The 21114-nt window shown below is 37.0% G+C and overlaps 1 protein-coding gene across 4 annotated transcripts in view; it reads left to right on the top strand.

Moving 5' to 3' along the window:
* The first annotated feature begins 607 nt into the window (after window positions 1–607).
* Window positions 608–21114, top strand: part of LOC116266319 (protein MOR1) — a 43367-nt gene continuing 22860 nt past the window's right edge. For 3 of the 4 annotated variants that reach the window (XM_031647483.2, XM_031647482.2, XM_031647480.2), the window contains exons 1-11: window positions 609–990; window positions 1316–1421; window positions 1648–1771; window positions 9284–9363; window positions 9455–9632; window positions 9729–9793; window positions 17567–17649; window positions 17820–17905; window positions 18001–18114; window positions 18201–18320; window positions 20669–20771. In XM_031647483.2, coding sequence (XP_031503343.1) covers window positions 831–990; window positions 1316–1421; window positions 1648–1771; window positions 9284–9363; window positions 9455–9632; window positions 9729–9793; window positions 17567–17649; window positions 17820–17905; window positions 18001–18114; window positions 18201–18320; window positions 20669–20771 — 1219 coding nt within the window. In that variant the 5' untranslated portion in view covers window positions 609–830. Of the gene's footprint in view, window positions 991–1315; window positions 1422–1647; window positions 1772–9283; window positions 9364–9454; window positions 9633–9728; window positions 9794–17566; window positions 17650–17819; window positions 17906–18000; window positions 18115–18200; window positions 18321–20668; window positions 20772–21114 lie in introns of all 4 variants that reach the window. The other variant, XM_031647481.2, reaches the window with a different exon arrangement.

Below are 21114 nucleotides of genomic sequence, written 5' to 3'. Positions count from 1 at the left end.
GACCCGACTAATCGGTTGGCGTTTCAATTCTCGTGACCTTACCGTTAAATTTAAGCTTTGCTTATCGTTTTATCGGCCGCGATGCTATGCTTTTGCTTTTCCCAATTGCTATGTCGCTATGTATTTTCGAAATTCGCAATAAACTGCCAAAAAAGCTATTCGAAGAAACCTGAAGAGAAATAATGACCGTTTTCCGACAAGGAGTGGAATTAGGGTGGTGGAAACGTTTTGCGGTAAAGCAGGCGAATTCGAAATTCAAAACCCACATTGGGACATCGGTTCCGAGATTGATGGACCCGGAACCGGTTCGACAAACCCAACAAGGTTGATACGGTTTGTTGATGTGGTAAGGGATTCATGTATCTGAATTCAAATCCGAAATTCGAATTATGATCAAGATCCTATTCCAATCATACTTGAAAGTTGGATCCTACCTCTATCGGATCTGGATTCAGTTTAAAAATATACAAGCTTCTAAGCCCGACTAACCAAAATTTGAATAAATGGAATTTGATTTGATAAACGAATCCGAACCGTTTGCATCGACGCAACTTGAATAAGGCTTCCCTTCCCCCCCCGTCGGCTAGAGAGAGATAAACAAAAGGGCCAAGAAGAGAGAGAAAGTAGAAGGGAGGGTCGATCGATCAGAAAAGAGAGAGAGAGAGAGACAGGGAGAGAAAAGGGAGGGAGGAAACCGATCGATCCGTCTGCTTTCCCAAAAAGAAGAAGAGGAAGGGGAATAATAAGGAGAAGAGAAAGGTGGAGGAGGTGGTGGTGGAGGAGAGAGAAGAAAGCGAGGAGCAACAAGCAGGAGGAGGAGGGGAGGAAGAATGTCTGAGGATGAGAAGCTTCTTAAGGAAGCGAAGAAGTTGCCGTGGGAGGAGCGTCTCTCCCACAAGAATTGGAAGGTCCGGAACGATGCCAACATCGATCTCTCTGCCCTCTGTGACTCCATCACGGACCCTAAAGACCCACGACTCAGAGAGTTTGGTATGATCCATTAGTCTGATCTGCTTGTTTTGGTGCCGTCTGATGCTAGAGTTGATAGAAACCCAACATTTCGCATTTGAACCTGACTCACCCTTCTTCGGGCCTGATTTTCGCAATGTTGTTGCTGAAGTAGAAAATTTGGGTTTCTTTTCTCATTTTTTGGTGTTCCAGTTTGGCACTTTGCTTCCGCTATGGTTCCCTTTCTGTAAATTTTCCTGGCTAATTTTTCAAATTATCTTTGTTTTGATTCGCGAGTAGAAGTATTGCAATGCGAGAAGAGAAATCTTATGCATTTTGGTGTATCGTTTCATGCTTTATTTTGTAGGTCCGTTGTTTAGGAAGACCGTCGCCGATTCTAATGCCCCCGTACAGGAGAAAGCGTTAGATGCTTTGATTGCATTTCTCCGTGCTGCCGATGCTGATGCTGGAAGGTACGAATTCTGTCCGTTAGACCTGAGATTATTTATTTGCATAATTTGGAAGAGCCAGTCCGTTGTTGCTGGGTGTCCTTTCTTGTTCGATGATGATATATGTTAGTGATTGGGCACCTTTAGTGTTGCCATGTAACGAATCTTGCGTTTTCGCTTGATTTTTAATGTGTAATTTATCACTAGTTTGCCTTAGAAATTCCACCACTTTTTGGTTCGTTGAGTGCAGATACGCGAAGGAGGTGTGTGATGCAATTGTTGCAAAATGCCTCACAGGCCGTCCAAAGACGGTGGAGAAATCACAGGTGGCGTTTCTCCTCTGGGTGGAACTGGAGGCTGCTGAAGTGTTCCTGGTAAGATTTCTGCAATTTCTTTTCCGAAATAGGTACTTTTTGTTTGGCTTCACATGTCTTCTTCTGATCCAATGTTCTTTCAAGATTTCGTGTACTGTGAACTTAAGAATGTTATCATCTGTTTAATCGCCATTTTCACTTGCCTTATTTTTTGGTGTGATTGCTATTTCCTCACTTGATTTCTTTTTGTGTGGTTGCTATTTCATGTGAAGGAATTTGTAGAACACTGGTTTGTCTTATTTTTAGCACCTGATAGAATGGTATAGGTTGACAGAATTTGATATATAGTATCTCAGCGTCCACTCTATATTTCTCGTTTCATAGCAGTAGCTCAACGATAGTTTGCATTGTAACCTTTAGGAATGTGCAAATACACTAAGGTCATGCCTTATAGAAATATGACTTTTTATTTTCAACTTCCAAGGTACATACATTCACTTGCCACTGCTTGTAAATATAGCTACATGTTGCAATTATGACTTTGAAGCCTTCCCATTTTATACTATCTCTTCTTGCCTTATTGGAAGGTTTATTCAAATAGGTCTCTTTGCCGGACAATTCATGATGATCTAAAAATGCTTGTTGACATCCTATCTATTGTCACCCATTGGCCTCTCTTGCCGCATGGTAGGCGGTAGCACCTAGTGTAGTCAGCATCAATCATGTTCAGGCAATGACGCTTACTCTCATTCACTTGACATGTTATGCACACACCATGACACATTACTCAAAAATGAGTATAAAATGGTATTGCATTTCTTTGCCATATTTTGTTTCTTGTTTTGACAACTAAGAGTCCAAGATAAGTCTCTTAGGTGGTGAGGAAATAGTGTGGAAATGATACACATCCATTTTGTTTAGTGAAGGAATCTAAATTTTTCATCATTTCGTCATGTTTTGTCTTCAGTAGACAACAAAGATACATAGCCATCGGCAATAGTAGTTACATAAGTCTGACTTTTACAAGTGTAATATCAAAGACACTGACAAGGAACATATACTATGAGATATTGGAGTGCTACTCCAACTGATCTCTTTTGCCTTTAAAGAGAAATAGTATGTTGGTCTTATGTGTGCAAATGTATCCAACTATTCAAGTATTTGTGGCATGCAAATAACCAAAAAAATGACTCGTAGATCTTGCCAGTGTAGTATTCATTAGAGATGGTTGAGGCCATTAATTTTGAAGTTGAAGACTTGCCCCTTATTGCATGACCACTAGGTGTGATCTGCTATGTGGCTTCGTAAATGACTGTGCTATAAAAAGCACTAGAGGCAACCTAGGTGGTGAATTGAGCCTAGAACCTAGTCTGCCCTAGGTACATTAAGCAGTGAAAGAAAGAAAAGATAAAATGAAATTATAACTTTTAAAATTAACAACAAAACTGAACAAATTTTCAATGAAGACCTCTATAGAAGATGCATGACAATGTAAAATAGACATTTTGAAAAATGATGTAAATATATTTTAGTTTAAATGGTCAACTTTAATGAAGTTGGATAATTAAAAGGTTGTAAGCATGAAGAAAATAAGTTCACTATTCAAGATCAAGTTTTTTTAATGTTGTGGACACAAAATATTACACTTTCCTAAATACCAACTGCTAAATTTCTAACTCTAATTTGTAAAATCTAAAAGTCTAGATAAAGCCTAAAACTGAAAATCCGGTTCCTAAAACTGAAAACATGGTTCTGACAAAAGAGGTAACATACATAATACGTTATCAACATCATCAAAATTTCCATGTGGATATCACATCCATAAATCAGTCCTTTATTATCATGCTAGTTAACAAGAAAAGGTATTACAAATATGAACATACAAATGGGTCTAGTAGTTAAAAACCTAAAACAACATACAAATATTCAAAGTGTAACAGTAAGTGGTCTATAACTATAACTTCACATAGGTGTCTATATATACATAAATGTGTATGCAAGTGCATATACGGATACACGTTTGTAATGCAAAAATCACATGCAACGTTAAAAATAGGAAAAGAAAATCTGCAAAAAGGCAAACAAGAAGAAGAATTAAAAAATATAGATCATGGAAGAAGAAGAAGAAGAAGAAGAATTGCATGATAATACAATAAAAGCGTGAGTCTTTTTTGGATTTCTCCTGTTCCTGTTTTTTCCATTAACCTTGACAGTCAGGTTGGTTGTTGAGCAACAAAAATCTTATCTAGCTTATGTATCAAGTTCAATATATACTCAATGTCCATTTAGGACCTTAGTATGAATATCATTCAATCTTATTTGGGTGTTGCTAATCTTCTTTTTTGGGGTTTGGACCCTTTTTTGTTTTGGGATCCGATATCCAATTCGGATCTAGGGTTTAGCCTCCTCAAAGAGATTCTTATGTTTTGTTTTAAGAAAATTTGGAGATTAAGAAAGCCCTCATTCTTTTGTTGCTATTGAATTCCTTTTATTTTTGTGCTTCTTCTTTGTTTTCGTTCATCTTTTGTACCTTTCCCGTGGGGATTAGAGCCAACACTCTAATCATTGCATCAGACTAGTATCAAAGCCCATGGTTTCTCTTCGACTTTCATGAGGGCCGAATCCTTGAGGAATATGATCTTATTGTGGAATAATCAAAACAAAAAGAATAAGAAGATTTAGAAAAAAAGCTCAAGCACCTCGTGTTTCGCCTGATCGAGTCAATGGACAAAACAAACAAACAACAGGTGTTCACAAAGGAAAAGCTAGCCCAAAAGAAAATCAAGCATGTATGAATCAAACGTTAGTTGTATAACAAAACGACTAGATGAATGGGACAACAAAATTGAAGGGTTCCAAAAAACCCAAGGTATCAACAATGGTTGTTCAAATAGGAGCCACTCATCGCTGGAACCAACGTCTTGTTTCCAAAACAGGTCAGAGGCATCTAGGGTGGAGAAGATTACTGTGAACGGGCCAGATCCACCAATAACCACACAAACTACACATGAAGTAGGTCTTCTACGTTTGGGCGATTGCAATCTGATGCTTCATGGACTGTTGGCTGATTTGGTTGTTGCTGGATTCATCGGCCCACTGTTAGAGATGAACTACCTGCGATTTACCCGTCACCAAACAATATATTGGAGTAGGCAGGAAACCAATGGCGAACAGCGCAGTTGATGTGCAACCAGGTAACACCATCGATCGGCAGGTGATCTTCAAAGTGAATCTGCCACTTCCAACAACCATGGTGAATGGCGGCGAAAATTGATCTTTGATGGCAGATCCGTGGTTTCTGTTAAGTGCCCAAATCTGGCCAAGGGCCTATTGCTGTCGTCTAGGCAGCACAATTGAGCCCCACCATCAACGGCGTGTCGGTCTGCCATGTGGTGGGGCTCCTTAGCAAGCGTTGGGGGCGTCTAGAGCCCTTTTCGGTGCCTTAGGGCACCTGTTTGGACAATGGCCTTGTCCCTATCGAAAGGCATTAAATCCCAAGTAGGACCTAGGTCATGTTGGGATCCAGGCTTGCTGGTGTGTCCGGTGGGTCTTGTTGGGCCACCCAAGACCTTTGGGGGTATGGGGTCAGGTCCACAACCTCATTAGATTCTCTTGAATCTTTTGATTTTTCTACAGGAGGGTCGTTCATCGAGACCTTGGCCATCACAAAGATCGAGGAGAAACCTTGAGCTTTGATACCAATTTGACATAGTGGTTAAAGTGTCGTCTCTAATCTCCATGGAATGGACACCAAATATGATATAAAAACGAAGAAGAAGAACAAAAATGCAAGGAATTCGATAGCAACAAAAGAACGTGGGTTTTTTAATCTCCAAATTTTCCTATAACAAAGATAAAAACCCTTTCAACAGGGATATACTCTTAGATTAGAATTGGATTTCGGATCCCCAAACAAAAAAGGGTGCAAAAAAAAAGATTAAAAACACCAAAGTAAGATTAAATGATATCCATCCTAAAGTTCTAAGGTCCTAAAAGGACACTAATCCATGGTGCATCGTCATGAGTCTTGTATGGCTTTGTATATCAAGTACAGTACTCTAATCCACAACCAGGACAGAATGTATGTTTAGGTCCATAATTAAGCTGAGTTGGAACCTTGTTGCAAAACTTTGAGGGAAGCCTAGATTTTGGCCAAAAACATGGTTTTTAGTGCATTTCGTTGTTTAAAAATCTACTTTTTGGTCTGCTTGACTGACTAAAGTTTGGCTTTATTATGTAAAAACTTCAAATTAGTCCGAGAAAAATATACATTTCTAACCTTTAAATACTGAAAAAAGGAACTAGGTGCTATTTCCTTGCCTCTAATGTGACCCTGCATTTTTTTGGGCCAAAGGTGGGCCAGAGTATGACACAAAATTTTATCAACCAATTTTTATCGGCTTGTGGTTAGAAATTGGCTGGGATGGTCCCTATCTAGATGTTAGGGATACTCCATTTCATTCCTGTCCCTTCCCCTTGTACAGAAATTTATAGTTTATACCAAAGATTTTATAATGGTGTGTGCTTGTATCTTCAGCTGCATACTTGTGAATTAGGTGCTGACTGTCAGATCTATCATTGTGCAATTGCCTGGTGGCTGGTAAACAGCCGGACCCTATAAGAAACTCATAGGTGAAAGAAAAAAGAGAATTGGGTCAGTTGATGACATAAGCCAAATTGAGTGTTATTCCATTGCTAAGTGAACTGCAAAAATGGGCTTGAAACTTAGTTTTCAAGTCATTCAAGTGCTGAGGCCATGCAAGTTCTTATACATAGTTTGACTTGTTATGTCTTGAAAATAGCTATGCCTGGACCCTAATCTCACTGTCTTGGTGTGGATTGGAGGACACTCTCTTTAGCATATCACCTGGAATGGAACTACAAATTCTTGAAAGCAGGGAATGTATCTGTCTTGTTATTACTTTGGAGGACACTATCCGAAAATCTTGTGGCTGAAGAAGTTTTGAACATTGTTCCTAAAACCCATCTCCTATATATTCTCAGTCTTCTTCTCAACCTGCAACCTAACCAAGGAATAGGCCTGTTTGTTTGTGATTGCACTGGGTGGTTGCTTTTGACAAATCTGACTCTATAGATAGATGGAGAATGTCCAAGAATGTAAGGGTAGAAAAGAAAATGATGGAAATTGGATGTATATGTCCCATACACAGAAAAAGCATGATGCTTTCTTGATTCCTATATCTTTTGGTTTTGAAATCAATGACCATACTTATATTGGATCACAAAATCCAATCTAAACATTGAAAATACATTCTTCTTCTTCAACAGCTATATTTTTTGGAGATGGTGTATCTTATGTGATTGGTTTTTTGACAAAAAAGTTAAAAACATGCAGATGGCACAGTTGGTAAATGAGGTGGTTTAAGAATCTCATACCCCCAAAAACATACCCATGTCCAAACACCCATAAGATTTTTAAAATTGCTTCAAGCTTGCGTTTACACCCTTATTTGCATCCACACCTCCAACCCATGTGACAAGCTTTTCTGTTAATTGCACTTCCTGTCTAAGCCCAGCGGGTGTGCATGCGGCCCGACACGGCACACAACTTAGTCAAACCAAGTTGGGTGCTACTGACTCCAACTGTTCTTTTTTTTTTCTTCTCCTATCTTTTCCCTCATCTTTTTTTCTTCTCCCTATTTTTATTTAATAAAACTTTGAATTTTATATATGATTAATGTACGTTTGATAAAAAATAGTAAAAATATAGACAAATAAAATTACTTATATAATATGTGTGTGTGTGTTGGGGGGGGGTATATATATATATATATAGAAAGCGTCTCCCTTTACGCCAGTTTTTTGGCGTAAGCGGTACGCTCCTCATGGACCATACTTATATTGGATCACAAAATCCAATCTAAACATTGAAAATACATTCTTCTTCTTCAACAGCTATATTTTTTGGAGATGGTGTATCTTATGTGATTGGTTTTTTGACAAAAAAGTTAAAAACATGCAGATGGCACAGTTGGTAAATGAGGTGGTTTAAGAATCTCATACCCCCAAAAACATACCCATGTCCAAACACCCATAAGATTTTTAAAATTGCTTCAAGCTTGCGTTTACACCCTTATTTGCATCCACACCTCCAACCCATGTGACAAGCTTTTCTGTTAATTGCACTTCCTGTCTAAGCCCAGCGGGTGTGCATGCGGCCCGACACGGCACACAACTTAGTCAAACCAAGTTGGGTGCTACTGACTCCAACTGTTCTTTTTTTTTTTTCTTCTCCTATCTTTTCCCTCATCTTTTTTTCTTCTCCCTATTTTTATTTAATAAAACTTTGAATTTTATATATGATTAATGTACGTTTGATAAAAAATAGTAAAAATATAGACAAATAAAATTACTTATATAATATGTGTGTGTGTGTGTGGGGGGGGGGGGTATATATATATATATATATATATATATATATATATATATATATATATATATATATATATTTCTATATATATATATAGAAAGCGTCTCCCTTTACGCCAGTTTTTTGGCGTAAGCGGTACGCTCCTCATGGATCATCCGATCTAAAAATCGGATGTTCCACACACTCGTTGAAAATTAAAAAAAAAAAGTAATGGAAGGCTCGGGCCTTGCCTGATGCCTTCCATGTGCTTTGCAAGGGGAGGCGATGGTCTCCCCCCAAAAAAGTTTTCCCTACGGGGCAAATTTTTTTTAGGAAGGGGGGAGGCCGTCGCCGCCTATCGATGCCGCCAAGGATGGCCCGGTGGGGGGTCGTCGATGGTCTCCCCTTTCCTAAAAGGGGAGGAGACGCTGCCCTCCCTTGCAATTTTTTTTTTTTTTGCAGTGGGGACGCGTCGCATGTCGTGAATGAAGTTCACGACGATTTCCCCTGCCATGGTACCCCTTATGCCAAAAAAGGGTAAGAGGAGACTTTCTCTCTCTCTCTCTCTCTCTCTCTCTCTCTCTATATATATATATATATATATATATATATATATATATATATAGTACCTGCATCCAACTTTTTTTTTTTTTTTTTGAAACTTGCCACATCCTGCACTCATGTGACATAACTTCCTATCCATCATAATCAGTCACCTGCACCAGCACCCACATCCACGTGACATAGCTTCCTATCCATCATAGTCAGTAATCACATAATCTGTACATGTATTTCCCGAGTGCTTGGCCATAATAACCTTCTTTTCTAGGTGTCAGTCTTTCTCTTGTGTTAATTGACAAAAATTTTCTGTAATTTGGAATAGATGAAGGTTCACATGAAGACAAACTTGTTAGAAATAATTGTCTTCATGCTAGTGATGATTTTACATGATGGAGAAAAAGGTCCTTCATTGAGGATAGGATATTGAATAAAATAAGTTAAAGCCATAGAAGTTATTCTGCTGGTTGCAGTATCTGGATTATTTCATTAAAATGTAAATTTATGTAGTGGTGGTTTGTACAATGTGAAATCAATGTCCTTATTTGAATATGGTAGCAAACATTTGCTTGGTTGCTCATTCTGTAGTGATTGTATCATATGCTTTAGATTATACCTTTTGAACTTATAGGATACTTGTCCAGGATGCTATGGAGAAAGCAATCAAGAACAAAGTTGCCAAAGCTGTTGTGCCAGCTATTGATGTCATGTTTCAAGCTTTGAGGTTTATATCCCTTGCTTCTACTCCTGGAATGCATATCCATATCCATTGTTGTCTATGTTTAATGTTGCTTCAATTGTTCTTTTGCATTTAGTGAATTTGGAGGTAAGGTTGTTCCCCCGAAAAGAATACTCAAAATGCTCCCAGAGCTTTTTGATCACCAAGATCAGAATGTTCGTGCGTCGTCAAAGGGACTGACACTTGAACTTTGTCGTTGGATTGGGAAAGATGCAGTGAAGTCAATATTGTTCGAGAAAATGAGAGATACTATGGTTAAGCCCCCACATTTTGCATTTGATCTTCTTTCTCTCTCTCTCTCTCTCTTTTCTTGGCTTCTTGTTCACTGTTCTACTTATTGACACCTGTAGAGGAAAGAGCTTGAAGCAGAGCTTGCCAGTGTTTCTGGAACAGCAAAACCAACCCGCAAAATTCGGTGAGAAGAGTTTACTTATAGACGTTTAGATGTTTTATGTGGCCATGGGTTCGTTCTTAGTGATTTTTGAGGGATTCTTTTTATTAGAATGTGGATTTTCTTGGGAAATTTTCAAAAAGTCAAAATGGAAAACATGACTAGTAATACAAAAACAATGGCTTCATGTGCCTTTTAGTAAATCTTTTTAGCAAAAGACAAATAATTTTTTTTAGCCCACCATTCAAATGGCATCCAAATTTTCCATCCTATTAATTTATAAATTAATTTTTCCATCAATATCCACCTTTTTTGTCCCTAAAACTGGTAGATCAGTAATATGGAAGATTTGGATAATATTGTAAACACTTTTTGTTTATTCATTACCCTCATTTTTTTTCACCTGAGCGTTTCACTCAGGAGGTTTGCCTTTATTATTGCTTGTTCAGTTCCCTTTCTCTGCCTTTATTGCTCATTTGGTTCCCTCCTCCTAATACTAGTACAATTATATCACGATATAGTTAGGATGTGTGTTTTTTGTTGACTTTTTATGATACTATGCCAATATTTTTGCTGGGTTGAAAATGCTGGTTGTATCAAGGTATTTTCAAAATTGAATTAGTTTGAGATTAATTTGCACTCTAGCTTGCCAGTAATCTAATATTTCTTTGGGAAAATTCTTGAACATAAAGGGGAATACTTTCTCTGTTCTTTGTGGTAATCTTTGTAAAAGCGTTTCTTGATGCTTCTTTTGCTGTTTTTGCCTCTATCGTTGAGGAGGATGCAAGTGCTGATGCTTATAAGTGTGGTGTTGGTTAAGTTGCACTTTGGTTGAGCCACTTAAATTAGCCCTCAGTTGATTGACTAGTTAGCCCATGCTGCATCATGTTCTAACATCAACTCACTTCCTTTAGCACCTTCTGCCTGAGGGTTGATGTATATGCATGTGTGAGCTCACATGTGAATTCACATGTGTGTCTCCAAACATTGTATGTCATAATGACTGTTCAAACTTGATATTTGGTACCTGACATCAATGTGATAAGTGCTATTTCTTCAAGATTAACGTAGTAATCTATTAATAGTGAGAGAACTAGTATGCCTATCATTCAAAAGTAAAGTTTGTTTCTCCGTATTAGTTTTCTTCTCTTTTCTGCACTAGCCATCAGTCATCACGAATTGTAACTGGTTTCTTGTCCTTTTCACTTGCTAAATAAAGTTAGTTCCTTTTCCTTTTCATGATTGGCTCCTACTGAATGTCTAGAAAATTTCTACACTTTTATGTTAGCTTACTTTTACCCAATGTTATCAAAGGCGTATCGTATCGCGTATCGGTCGGGCCGACCTATATGCCGTATCATAACGTATAGTAAATGTATCGTAACGTATCGTAATTTTTTTTTTTTAATTTTTAAAAAATATTAAAAAATCATAAAAAATGAAAAAATAAAATCATGAAAATTCCAAAAAAATCCGAAAAACAAGTAAAAATCAGAAAAAATCAAGAAAAATGTATTTAAAGGAACATTCATGTACATGAAGTATGAACAACACATTCCAAAATAAGAAATCAGACATTGAAAATAACATAATAAGCAGCCGAAGAGAATTCAATTACATCACAATTCATAAGTTCAAAAGTCAAAACATATAGTTATCATGATTCAACAATCATCCTCGTCAATCTGCATCATCATCTTCATCATCATCTTCATTTTCTTCATTAAGTGTTTCTATCCTCTTTGTTGGAAATGGAATGTCACCAACATTCCATTGCTCTCCAGCCTCTCCTTCTTCAATAATCTCTGTTGCTCCTTCAAGGTTCAAAAAATCAAGATCGTCCTCATCCAGTATTGCAAGTATTGCAGATTGTTGTTCTTCAACCCAAGAATCTAATATATCAAAATGGTCAATGTTGATAGGATCATATTGAGTGTGATGCTTCCTCATAGATGTTGTTTTTAGTTGCCTAACAAGAGAAAAAATTAACAAATTGTTAGAAATTAAAATATATATTAGAATTTGCTATTTTGCATAACAAATGTTTACCTTTGTCTCAACTTCATATTATAACGAACGTAAACAAGGTCATTCAACCTTTTATGTTCCAACCTATTCCTCTTCTTACTGTGGATGTGCTGAAATACACTTCAATTTCTTTCACATCCAGTTGCACTACATGTTTGGCTGAGGATTCTAATTGCAAGCTTCTTTAATTCTGGGCAATCAACCCCAAACCTATCCCACCACAAATCTAATAACAGATGGAAAGTAAAAACGAAATAGAATAAATATATGAGAAGGTAGAAGCTATAAAGAACAAATGAAATAACAACCAAAAAGTATAAAGTCCCTTTTTCTAATACCTGGACGCATAGATGATCTGCATCTCATTGTTGTGTCTCTCCCCATGCTATCAGAACAAGTATCATATTTGTTGATCGACACATGGATAGCTTCTTGTTCTTTATAATCACTTACTAATACCTTAATACAATCCAATATCGTACTCGACCTCTCTGTCCTTCTTAAAAGTGGGAAGAAATCTAATAGCAGAATTTAGGTAGTAGGCTGCTGCATGAAGTGGACGATGAAGTTGTCCAGACCACCTTTCATCTATAATCTTCCATATAGGTATGTACAACTTCTTTTTTCCCTTCATATTATCTTTAATGGCCTCCTTTGCTCTGTCCATAGCCTCATATAAATATCCAATAGAAGGTCTATCTTCACTATCAACTAATCTGAGGACTTTCACTAGAGGTACACAAATCTTCAATAAGCTCATACATGATTCCCAAAAGTCAGCATTGAATATGGTATCCACAACTGTCGTAGCCTTTCTTTGAAAGGCATGTGGATATGCAGCCCAATCATCACATGAAAACATCTGCCTGAGATGATTTCTTTGCTTAACTATACCCTGCACAGTCAAAACATTTGTAGCAAACCGTGTTTGTGCAGGTCGAGTCAATTCAGCCCCATTTGTGAATTTCTTCATCAAATTCAAGACATAACCATGATTATAAATAAACTTTGTGATTTCATGGCATCTTTGAACTGTCAACTTCATATCATCTCTTTCACCAAGGTCCTGAAGTATTAGATTTACACAATGAGCAGCACATGAGCTCCAATAAAATGTCCTATATCGTGCTGCTAACATTTCACCTGCAGCTTTATAATTTGCAGCATTATCAATGATAAATTTGCACAACATTTTCCAACCGAAATTATTGTATAACTTTATCAAAAACCTCAAACAAAACAGCAACAGTCTTAGGAGTATCAGACAAATCAACAGATTTTAAGATCATTGTACCAAAGGGACAATATACAAGGAAGTTTACCAATGTTCTGTTCTTGATGTCTGTCCACCCATCAGCCATTACACTGCATCCTGTCTGTTTCCAACGCAATTTCAGTTCATCACAATATGCCTTGACATCTCTAACTACATTGTTGAGAATTTTACCTCGCAATTTATGAAAAGAGGGCATTTTATACCCTCGGCCTATAGTAGCAATCGCATCTGCTATAGCCTGAAAATGAAAAGAGTTTGCTGCATTGAAGGGAATGGATGCGTCATAGAACTACCTTCCTACGGTTTCATCTACTTTTTCAACAATATTCTTTGAACACATGGCTGTACGAATCTCAGGCTGAGCACCAGCAACAGTATAATTGGAAAAAAAATTCTTGATCAAACCAGACATATTACTCGACTTCATAGTAAGTACTCTACCAACACCATTACTACCCCCACTCCTGCCACGTCCTAGTAAAACTGTACTTGCACCTCTTCTTTTTTTGGTTGCAGTTGAAGAAAAACCACCTGTATGCATGATGTCTTTCCCTTTAGCTGTTCCCAAATTGACACCAACATCTTCACCTTCGCTTCCTTCCTCTTCATATGGGTCCCCATATCCTACATTTGTATCTTGCATTTCCTTTTCAATCCTACTTGCTTTCACGACATTAATATGCACCAAACATTGGTGCCTTACATAGGGTGGCAATGGGTTCTCTTGGGAGCCAACACATTAAGCCACATCGCTGTGTGTACCGGCCAATGTTATCCGGCCCGGCCGGCCCGATCCGGCCCGCCTCGCCCTCCCGACCCCCTTTCCCCTGCCCTCCCGTCGTGCTCCGATGGAGGGGGAGGGGGAGGGAGACGGAGAAGGAGTGGAGAGGGGGAGCGGGAGCAGAGAGGGAGAGGGGGAGTGGGAGCAGGGAGGGAGAGGGAGAGGGGGAGGGGGAGGGGGAGCGTGAGCAAAGAGGGAGAGGGAGAGGGGGAGGGGGAGGGGGAGAGGGGGAGCGTGAGCAAAGAGGGAGAGGGAGAGGGAGAGGGAGGGGGAGTTGAGCGGGAGCGGAGAGGGAGAGAGGGAGGGGGAGTTGAGAGGGAGAGCGGGAGCGGAGAGAGAGTGAGGGAGTCGGGCCGGCCCGATTCCCAGGCCTATCGCCCGTATCGCACGATATGGGCGATACACCCCTGTATCGTACGATACGAGAAATTTTTTAAAAAAGGGGCCTCAACGTCCCCTTTTTTGCTTCTTCTTGTATATACGCTCTTCTTTCTCTCTCTTTTCTTGTTTCTAAACACTTCAAAGACGTGGGAGGGAGAGATTTTCCTCATTTGCATCAAGTTTTGCCCGTGAGAAAAGGTTTCTTTCTCGTAGAGAGCACGGTGGGAAGCTTGGAGAAAGAGGGTTTTTTGGTGACATTCCATTTGCAACAGAGGGGATAGAAGAAACACTTAATGAAGAAAATGAAGATGAAGATGAAGACGAAGAATGAAGATGATGATGCAGATGACGATTGACGAGGTTTTTTGTTGAATCTTGAAAGATGAAAACTATGTCTATATGTTTTGACTTCTGAAGTTATGAATTGTGATGTAATCAAATACTCTTCGGCTGCTTAATATGTTATTTTGATTTTTGAATGTTTGATTTCTTATTTTAGAATGTGTTGTTCATATTCATACTTCATGATGAATGTTCATTTAAATACATTTTTCTTGATTTTTTCTGATTTTTGCTTGTTTTTTCTGAATTTTTTAGATTTTTTTGTATTTTTTATAATTTTGTAATATTTTTTACAAATTAAAAAATTAATTTTACGATACGTTATGATACATTTACGATACGTTACGATACGGCGTATAGGTCGGCTTGACCGATACGCGATACAATACGCTAGTGATAACATTGGTACCGGCTATATGGTGTTTAAAGCGAGATATCCCTCCTAATATGATTTGCTTACAAAAATTGCACTTAACTTTTATCCTATCTTTGGAATTCACCCTTGTGCGCCACTTCCATGTAGGATCCGACATTATATCTTCACCAAACAAGTAAAAGCATACAAATAAATGCAGGAAATAAGAGAAATGAATGATTCAACGGCGAAAATGAGTTATTTTTTACCTTCTTGGTATTAGAAACCAAAATCCCCTCTTTCTCCAAGCTTCCCACCGTCCCCAAACTCCCCACAACGAGAAAGAAAGCTTCTTCACCGGAAAAACTTGATGCAAATGGAGAAAAACTTTCCCTCCCATGTCTCTTGTAGTGTTTAGAAACAAGAAAAGAGAGAGAGGAGCATAGGTTTTAAAATAACACGCAAAATTAGAAACAAGAAAAGAGAGAGAGAGGAGCATAGGCTTTAAAATAACACACAAAAAAGGGGCCGTCGGTCCCCTTTTTCATTTTGCTCCCGTATCGTATGATACGGGGGTGTATTGCATGTATCGTGCGATACAGTCCCCGTATCGCATGATATGTGCAATATCGCATGATACATGCAATACGGGTACGATATGCACACGTATCGCGTATCAAAGGTGTATCGTATAGGTTTCTTCGACCTATACGATACGCGTGCGTATCGTCCGATACAAATAACATTGCTTTTACCTCCTTCAGTACACAACTATCTATTGATTGTATTTGTGTACAAAATCGATACAAAGACAATGATTTGATTGTAAGTATCCTATATAATTCCTATATCATGGGTGGTTTACTTTTTCTTAGTGGTAAATCTGTTGGAAAGAAAGAAACCAACTTTTATTACTGTAAATTTTTGTTCTTGTCCTTGTGGATGTGGTTGATTATTTCATTACGGCCCCCGTATCGCATGATACGTGCGATACGGGTACGATACGCACGCGTATCGAAGGTGTATCGTATAGGTTTCTTCGACCTATATGATACGCATGCGTATCGTACGATACAGATAACATTGCTTTTACCTCCTTCAGTACCCAACTATCTATTGATTGTATTTGTGCACAAAATCGATACAGAGACAATGATTTGATTGTAAGTATCCTATATAATTCCTATATCATGGGTGGTTTACTTTTCTTAGTGGTAAATCTGTTGGAAAGAAAGAAACCAACTTTTATTACTGTAAATTTTTGTTCTTGTCCTTGTGGGTGTGGTTGATTATTTCATTCAAACCCTTCTATGTGTTTGTGGACTTCTGTCTGCAGACTCTTAATTCTGTCCTTGCTCTGGTTGTTAGATGTTTTTGATCACATGAACAATAGGACTCTTAGTTAGGAAGCTTGTAATCTGGGTTTTCTGGACGAGAAATTCTCAATTACAAAAGGTTTGCCTCTGGAAAATCGTAGGAAAATTTTGGTTGATTGAAAAATATTGAGACTACAAATTATGTTGAACGATGTTTAAGATGGTGCTGGGCAAAGCAGTTGGTAAATAGAAATATTTAATATTAGCATCGTTCTTTCAAAAATAAAGAGTGAACTATCCTTTATTGAAGAAGGCAAATGAGAACTCGAGTTGATAGTGGAATTACCTTTATGTTTAGAAAAAAAAGAAAAAAAGTGGTCGTAAGAATTGAGGGCAAGCACCTTCCCTTCATATATAGTTGCTAGGCGAGCTATCTACTTGTAGCTAAGCTATTAAGTAAGGTGAAAAGTTTTAAAAAATGAAATGCCCATATCTCATATCCTTTTTTTTTTGTAAGTGAACAAATACTTGAAAAGTAGTTAAAAAAAAAAATCAATTGCTTGTGTTCTCAGAAGCTTGTTTGGTATTTTCCAGAAAAGTCATTGTGCCTGTCAATTTTTCTTAATTGTGATAAAAATTTACAAATAAATATTGGGCTATATCTATGAATATTTCTATTAGCTCCTTGTGCATTCATTCTAAAACCTTGAAGAATTCAAGATAATGCCAATATATTCATAACTACTGTTCTTTTGTTATCTGATTCTGTTGAATTTTGCTTGCCTTCTGAACCTCTTTCTCCCTCCTCACTCTCCTACCTGATTTTTGTAGTCTGGTTGTTTATAATGTTTGGAGCCTATTTCACATGAGTGTGGGTGCATGTATGCATGAAGCATTTTCCAAAATGATGTAGGTATAGTATGCTTACGTGAGTCTATGCACATGTCAAAGGGAGCTTATATGTACAAATGAAAATAGACATGTAACTGAATTTGAGTGTAAAGTATTTATAACTATCACATACTAGCTCCTGTTCCGGTGTTCCCACAGCGCACCCATGCCACACTGCATTTGTGTTAACTCAGATACAGCAGCCATGTGACATAGTATGGAACTTAGTGCACCCTTGTTCTTTTAATTCTTCAGAAAGAAGACAGTATGCTTCATGGTATTGTTTTTATTAAATTTCATTAATTGTACATGTGAGCTATTGACTTTTCATTTTTCTATTTTCTGTGCTTGTTCTAAAGTATTTCCTCAGTCTTTTGGACTGGGATGCGATTTTAGGCTGATTCTTTTCCTTGTTTGATGTAATTAGTTCTGAGCAAGATAAAGAGCCAGAGCAAGATGTGGTTGCCGTGGCGTCAGGCCCTCATCAATCAGAAGATTCTGTGGTTGATGGTCAGTGCAAAGTGAATAGGAACTTATTCTGTTTGACTTTCATGGCTCTAGCTTGCATATCATTATCCTTTATAATTCTAAATTGTTGGTAGCCTCTTAATATCGTGTGGGCTACATTTCTTAGTGTGTTGTAATTCTTGTTACACAGTCATTTTTGGTTTGTATTTCAGGTCCCCAGGAGATAGATGAATACGATCTTGTCGATCCCGTTGACATACTTGCACCACTAGAGAAGTCTGGCTTTTGGGAAGGAGTGGTGAGCCCATGGTTCATGATTATTGAAGACATGTTTTGTGTGCATGTATTTTTCATATCTATAAGTTTATTTAACTAGTGGTGTCCTAATTGTAGAAAGCTGCCAAGTGGTCCGAAAGAAGGGATGCAGTTGCTGAGCTAACCAAACTTGCATCAAGCAAAAAGATTGCTCCTGGTGATTTTGCTGAAGTCTCTAGAACTCTGAAAAAGGTTGATGTGCTGCTTAATTGAATTTCCTCTTGCAAATTCTTTGAACTATTGAATACATTTTCTCTAACCAATATGCTGTTTTGCAGCTTATTACTGATGTCAATATTGCAGTTGCTGCCGAAGCAATCCAAGCAATTGGAAATCTGGCGAAGGGCTTAAGGAACCATTTTTCTGGAAACTCACGATTTCTGTTACCGGTGCTTCTTGTAAGTTTTCTGCGGACTGTTAATGCATGTCCAGAAGTATGAATTTTTTTTTTGACATATATTCTTTCATGACTGTCATTTCAATAAAAGTCTTTATGCAGTGCTTTTGCAAAAGTATAGAATGCTAAGATCCATTGTTCTTGAGGAGTTTGAGATAGATTTACAGCTCTACATAGACATGATTTGACTGTCATTCTTCGTTTTCTTTCTCTTTAGGTCTTACCCAAAATTTAAATCTCTTCTTAGCCATCTCTCTCTGCCCCATCTTTCTTTCTGTCTGTTCTCTTTCTATCTCTCTCAATTTCTGTCCATCCTTTTTCCATCTCTCAGATTTTGCCGTGGGTTTAGAGTTTCCACACAACCAGCTGTTCTCTTAGTGTCTCTCGCTCCTTGTTCTGGTTTTTAATTTCTCACTTTCTTATGCTGATGGGTTACATGTTCGTGTGGGTTAAGGGGGACTGCACACATCGTGTTGAAGCGTGTCCATTAACAATCCGTGATTACTAGGTTTCTCACATGGGTGCTGTTTAAATTGCTGCTACACCAGAAATCAGGTGCACACTGGGTGTGCAGTGGGTGCAGCTGTTAATAATGCATGGTTATTTTGCTTATGTTTTATATATATATAATTGTAATCATATAATATACATATATGCAATGTCAGACATGTATTCTCTTATTAGTTTTTTATTTATATTATTTTCCCTAATTTTTATGATTTTTTTTAATTTTTTTTAAAAAATTACCGTACTTTTCTTGTTTTTTTCCTGTCTTTTTCGAGCTCGCCGTATTATACCCGAGAAAATCCTTACCGTTTAAAACTCCAAAACGTTATTTATGACTATTGTAAAACCCAAACCCCTTGGGTAAGAGACAAAAACCCGACCTTTTAAAATTAATTATTGAAATAATTTTTTTTACAATCTAACCTTATAAATATGATTTTAAGAATGATTTGATGGGAAACATATATCAACTTGGTTGTTTTCTTACTTAAATAATGTTTTTTTAATAGTTAAAAAATGGATGGCTCTTATAACGTCAAAATTTTGATAGTATAAAGATAGTATAAAGATCAGTTATGTTTACAAGTATGACTTGAACTAAAGTATGATTTATATTAAATTAGTGTTTATAAACACTTTAGAAGGTTTACATTTTGTTTAAAACACTTTTTAACATGAATGTAAGAGGTCTGGTTTTTATCCCTTACCGAAGTGGTCTGATATCTACCAATCTCTCTCTCTCTCTCTCTATATATATATATATATATATATATATACATCTTCTATCATCATCTAAAATGCCAAGTCACAAGTATCATTTATGGGAAAGTTTTTTTTTTTTTGAAAATTTTATATGTGATTTTTTATCTTCTATCATTGCTCTGGAATTATAGTCACAAATATTGTTCTTGGGAAGGCTTTTTGTTGAAGTTCTTCTATTTTCATTTGTTGGAACAATCTCCAGAAAAGCATGTGAATTCGTGGATAAGAGAAGAAATTAACAATAAGTTTTCTGTTATTTGTCTTTCTAAAATTTTGATAACTGGTCACATTTTTTTTTTAAATTCAAAGGAAACAAAAAGTAAAACATACATTTGTATGTGTATGTGTGTAGACACTAGATTATACAACTTCATCGCTCTAGAGGCATAGTAAAAATATCCTTATCAGGAAGCTTTTTCTTGATTGTTCTTTTAAAAATTTGTTTTTCTCTGGACAGTCTCAATAAAATCTTGAAATGAAAGCTTAAAGATATAAGGGACAATGAGAAAATTATGAAAAAATGTGTTTTCTATTAATTTTTATACAAAGACATTGACAAATATTCAATTTTTTAAAAATTAGAAACGGGGACAAAGACTAAAATGTGCATGTTGGCCAATATATGTAATTTTCTAACGGAAAAAAGATATTATGATGTTATGGCAACATTTGTTTTGTACTGATATTTTGAAAATATTGTGATATTCCAGTAATAATATTTTCTAGTATCAAAATGTTCAAGTGTTGAGATGTGTTCAGAGTACCAGTGATATCTTTGACTATGTCCAGGTGTATACAGCGGGATGTTGCTTGCTTGGAATGAATTAGTGTACTAATGCAATATAGTACTTCCATCAGATACTTTACTAAATTTAGTTTTACATTTATTTTTGACTTATTCTGTGCATGGGCTGATATCAGTAATTTTTCTTCTTATGTGTTGATATAGTATGGTAGCTACTTTGGGTATTTTTGGTCCAAAGACCGTATATAATTTTTATTCTTCCTCCACTTCCGGTTGCTTCTTCTTTCATGTCCTAGCTTGATCTTTGTTGCTTTATGGTTTTGTGTATGGTGCAGGAAAAACTAAAAGAGAAGAAGCCAGTTCTAACAGAGTCACTTACCCAGACTCTTCAAGCAATGCATAAATCTGGGTGTCTGACTCTTACTGATGTTCTTGAAGGTTAGATTGGTGTTTTTAGATGATGAATCGTTGTAGTCTATGTTCAATACTCAAATATGGCAGACAGGTTTCCTCAAATGAGGCTCAAACATGTGATGTTTCTGTCATGTAATCTATATCATAGTTGTAATCATGGGTGATATTTTCAAAATAGTGTGATAAAAAAATTAAACAAAAAAATAACATGAATTTATTGAGATACTTTGAAGACATTGGTAATTTCAATTTCTTTGGAAAATATCACAATATTCTTGTGAGAGATTTTTAAAATCAATTTAATATGTTTTAGTAACTATTTTAAGTTTTTTGTAAAAATTAGCAGGTAGGTAGTAATTTGATAATT

This window comes from Nymphaea colorata, chromosome 12 (assembly GCF_008831285.2).
Source record: "Nymphaea colorata isolate Beijing-Zhang1983 chromosome 12, ASM883128v2, whole genome shotgun sequence".
Classification (NCBI taxonomy): Eukaryota; Viridiplantae; Streptophyta; class Magnoliopsida; order Nymphaeales; family Nymphaeaceae; genus Nymphaea; species Nymphaea colorata.
The sequence above is the reverse complement of the archived record's forward strand: the minus strand, read 5'-3'. Positions and strand labels throughout refer to the sequence as shown.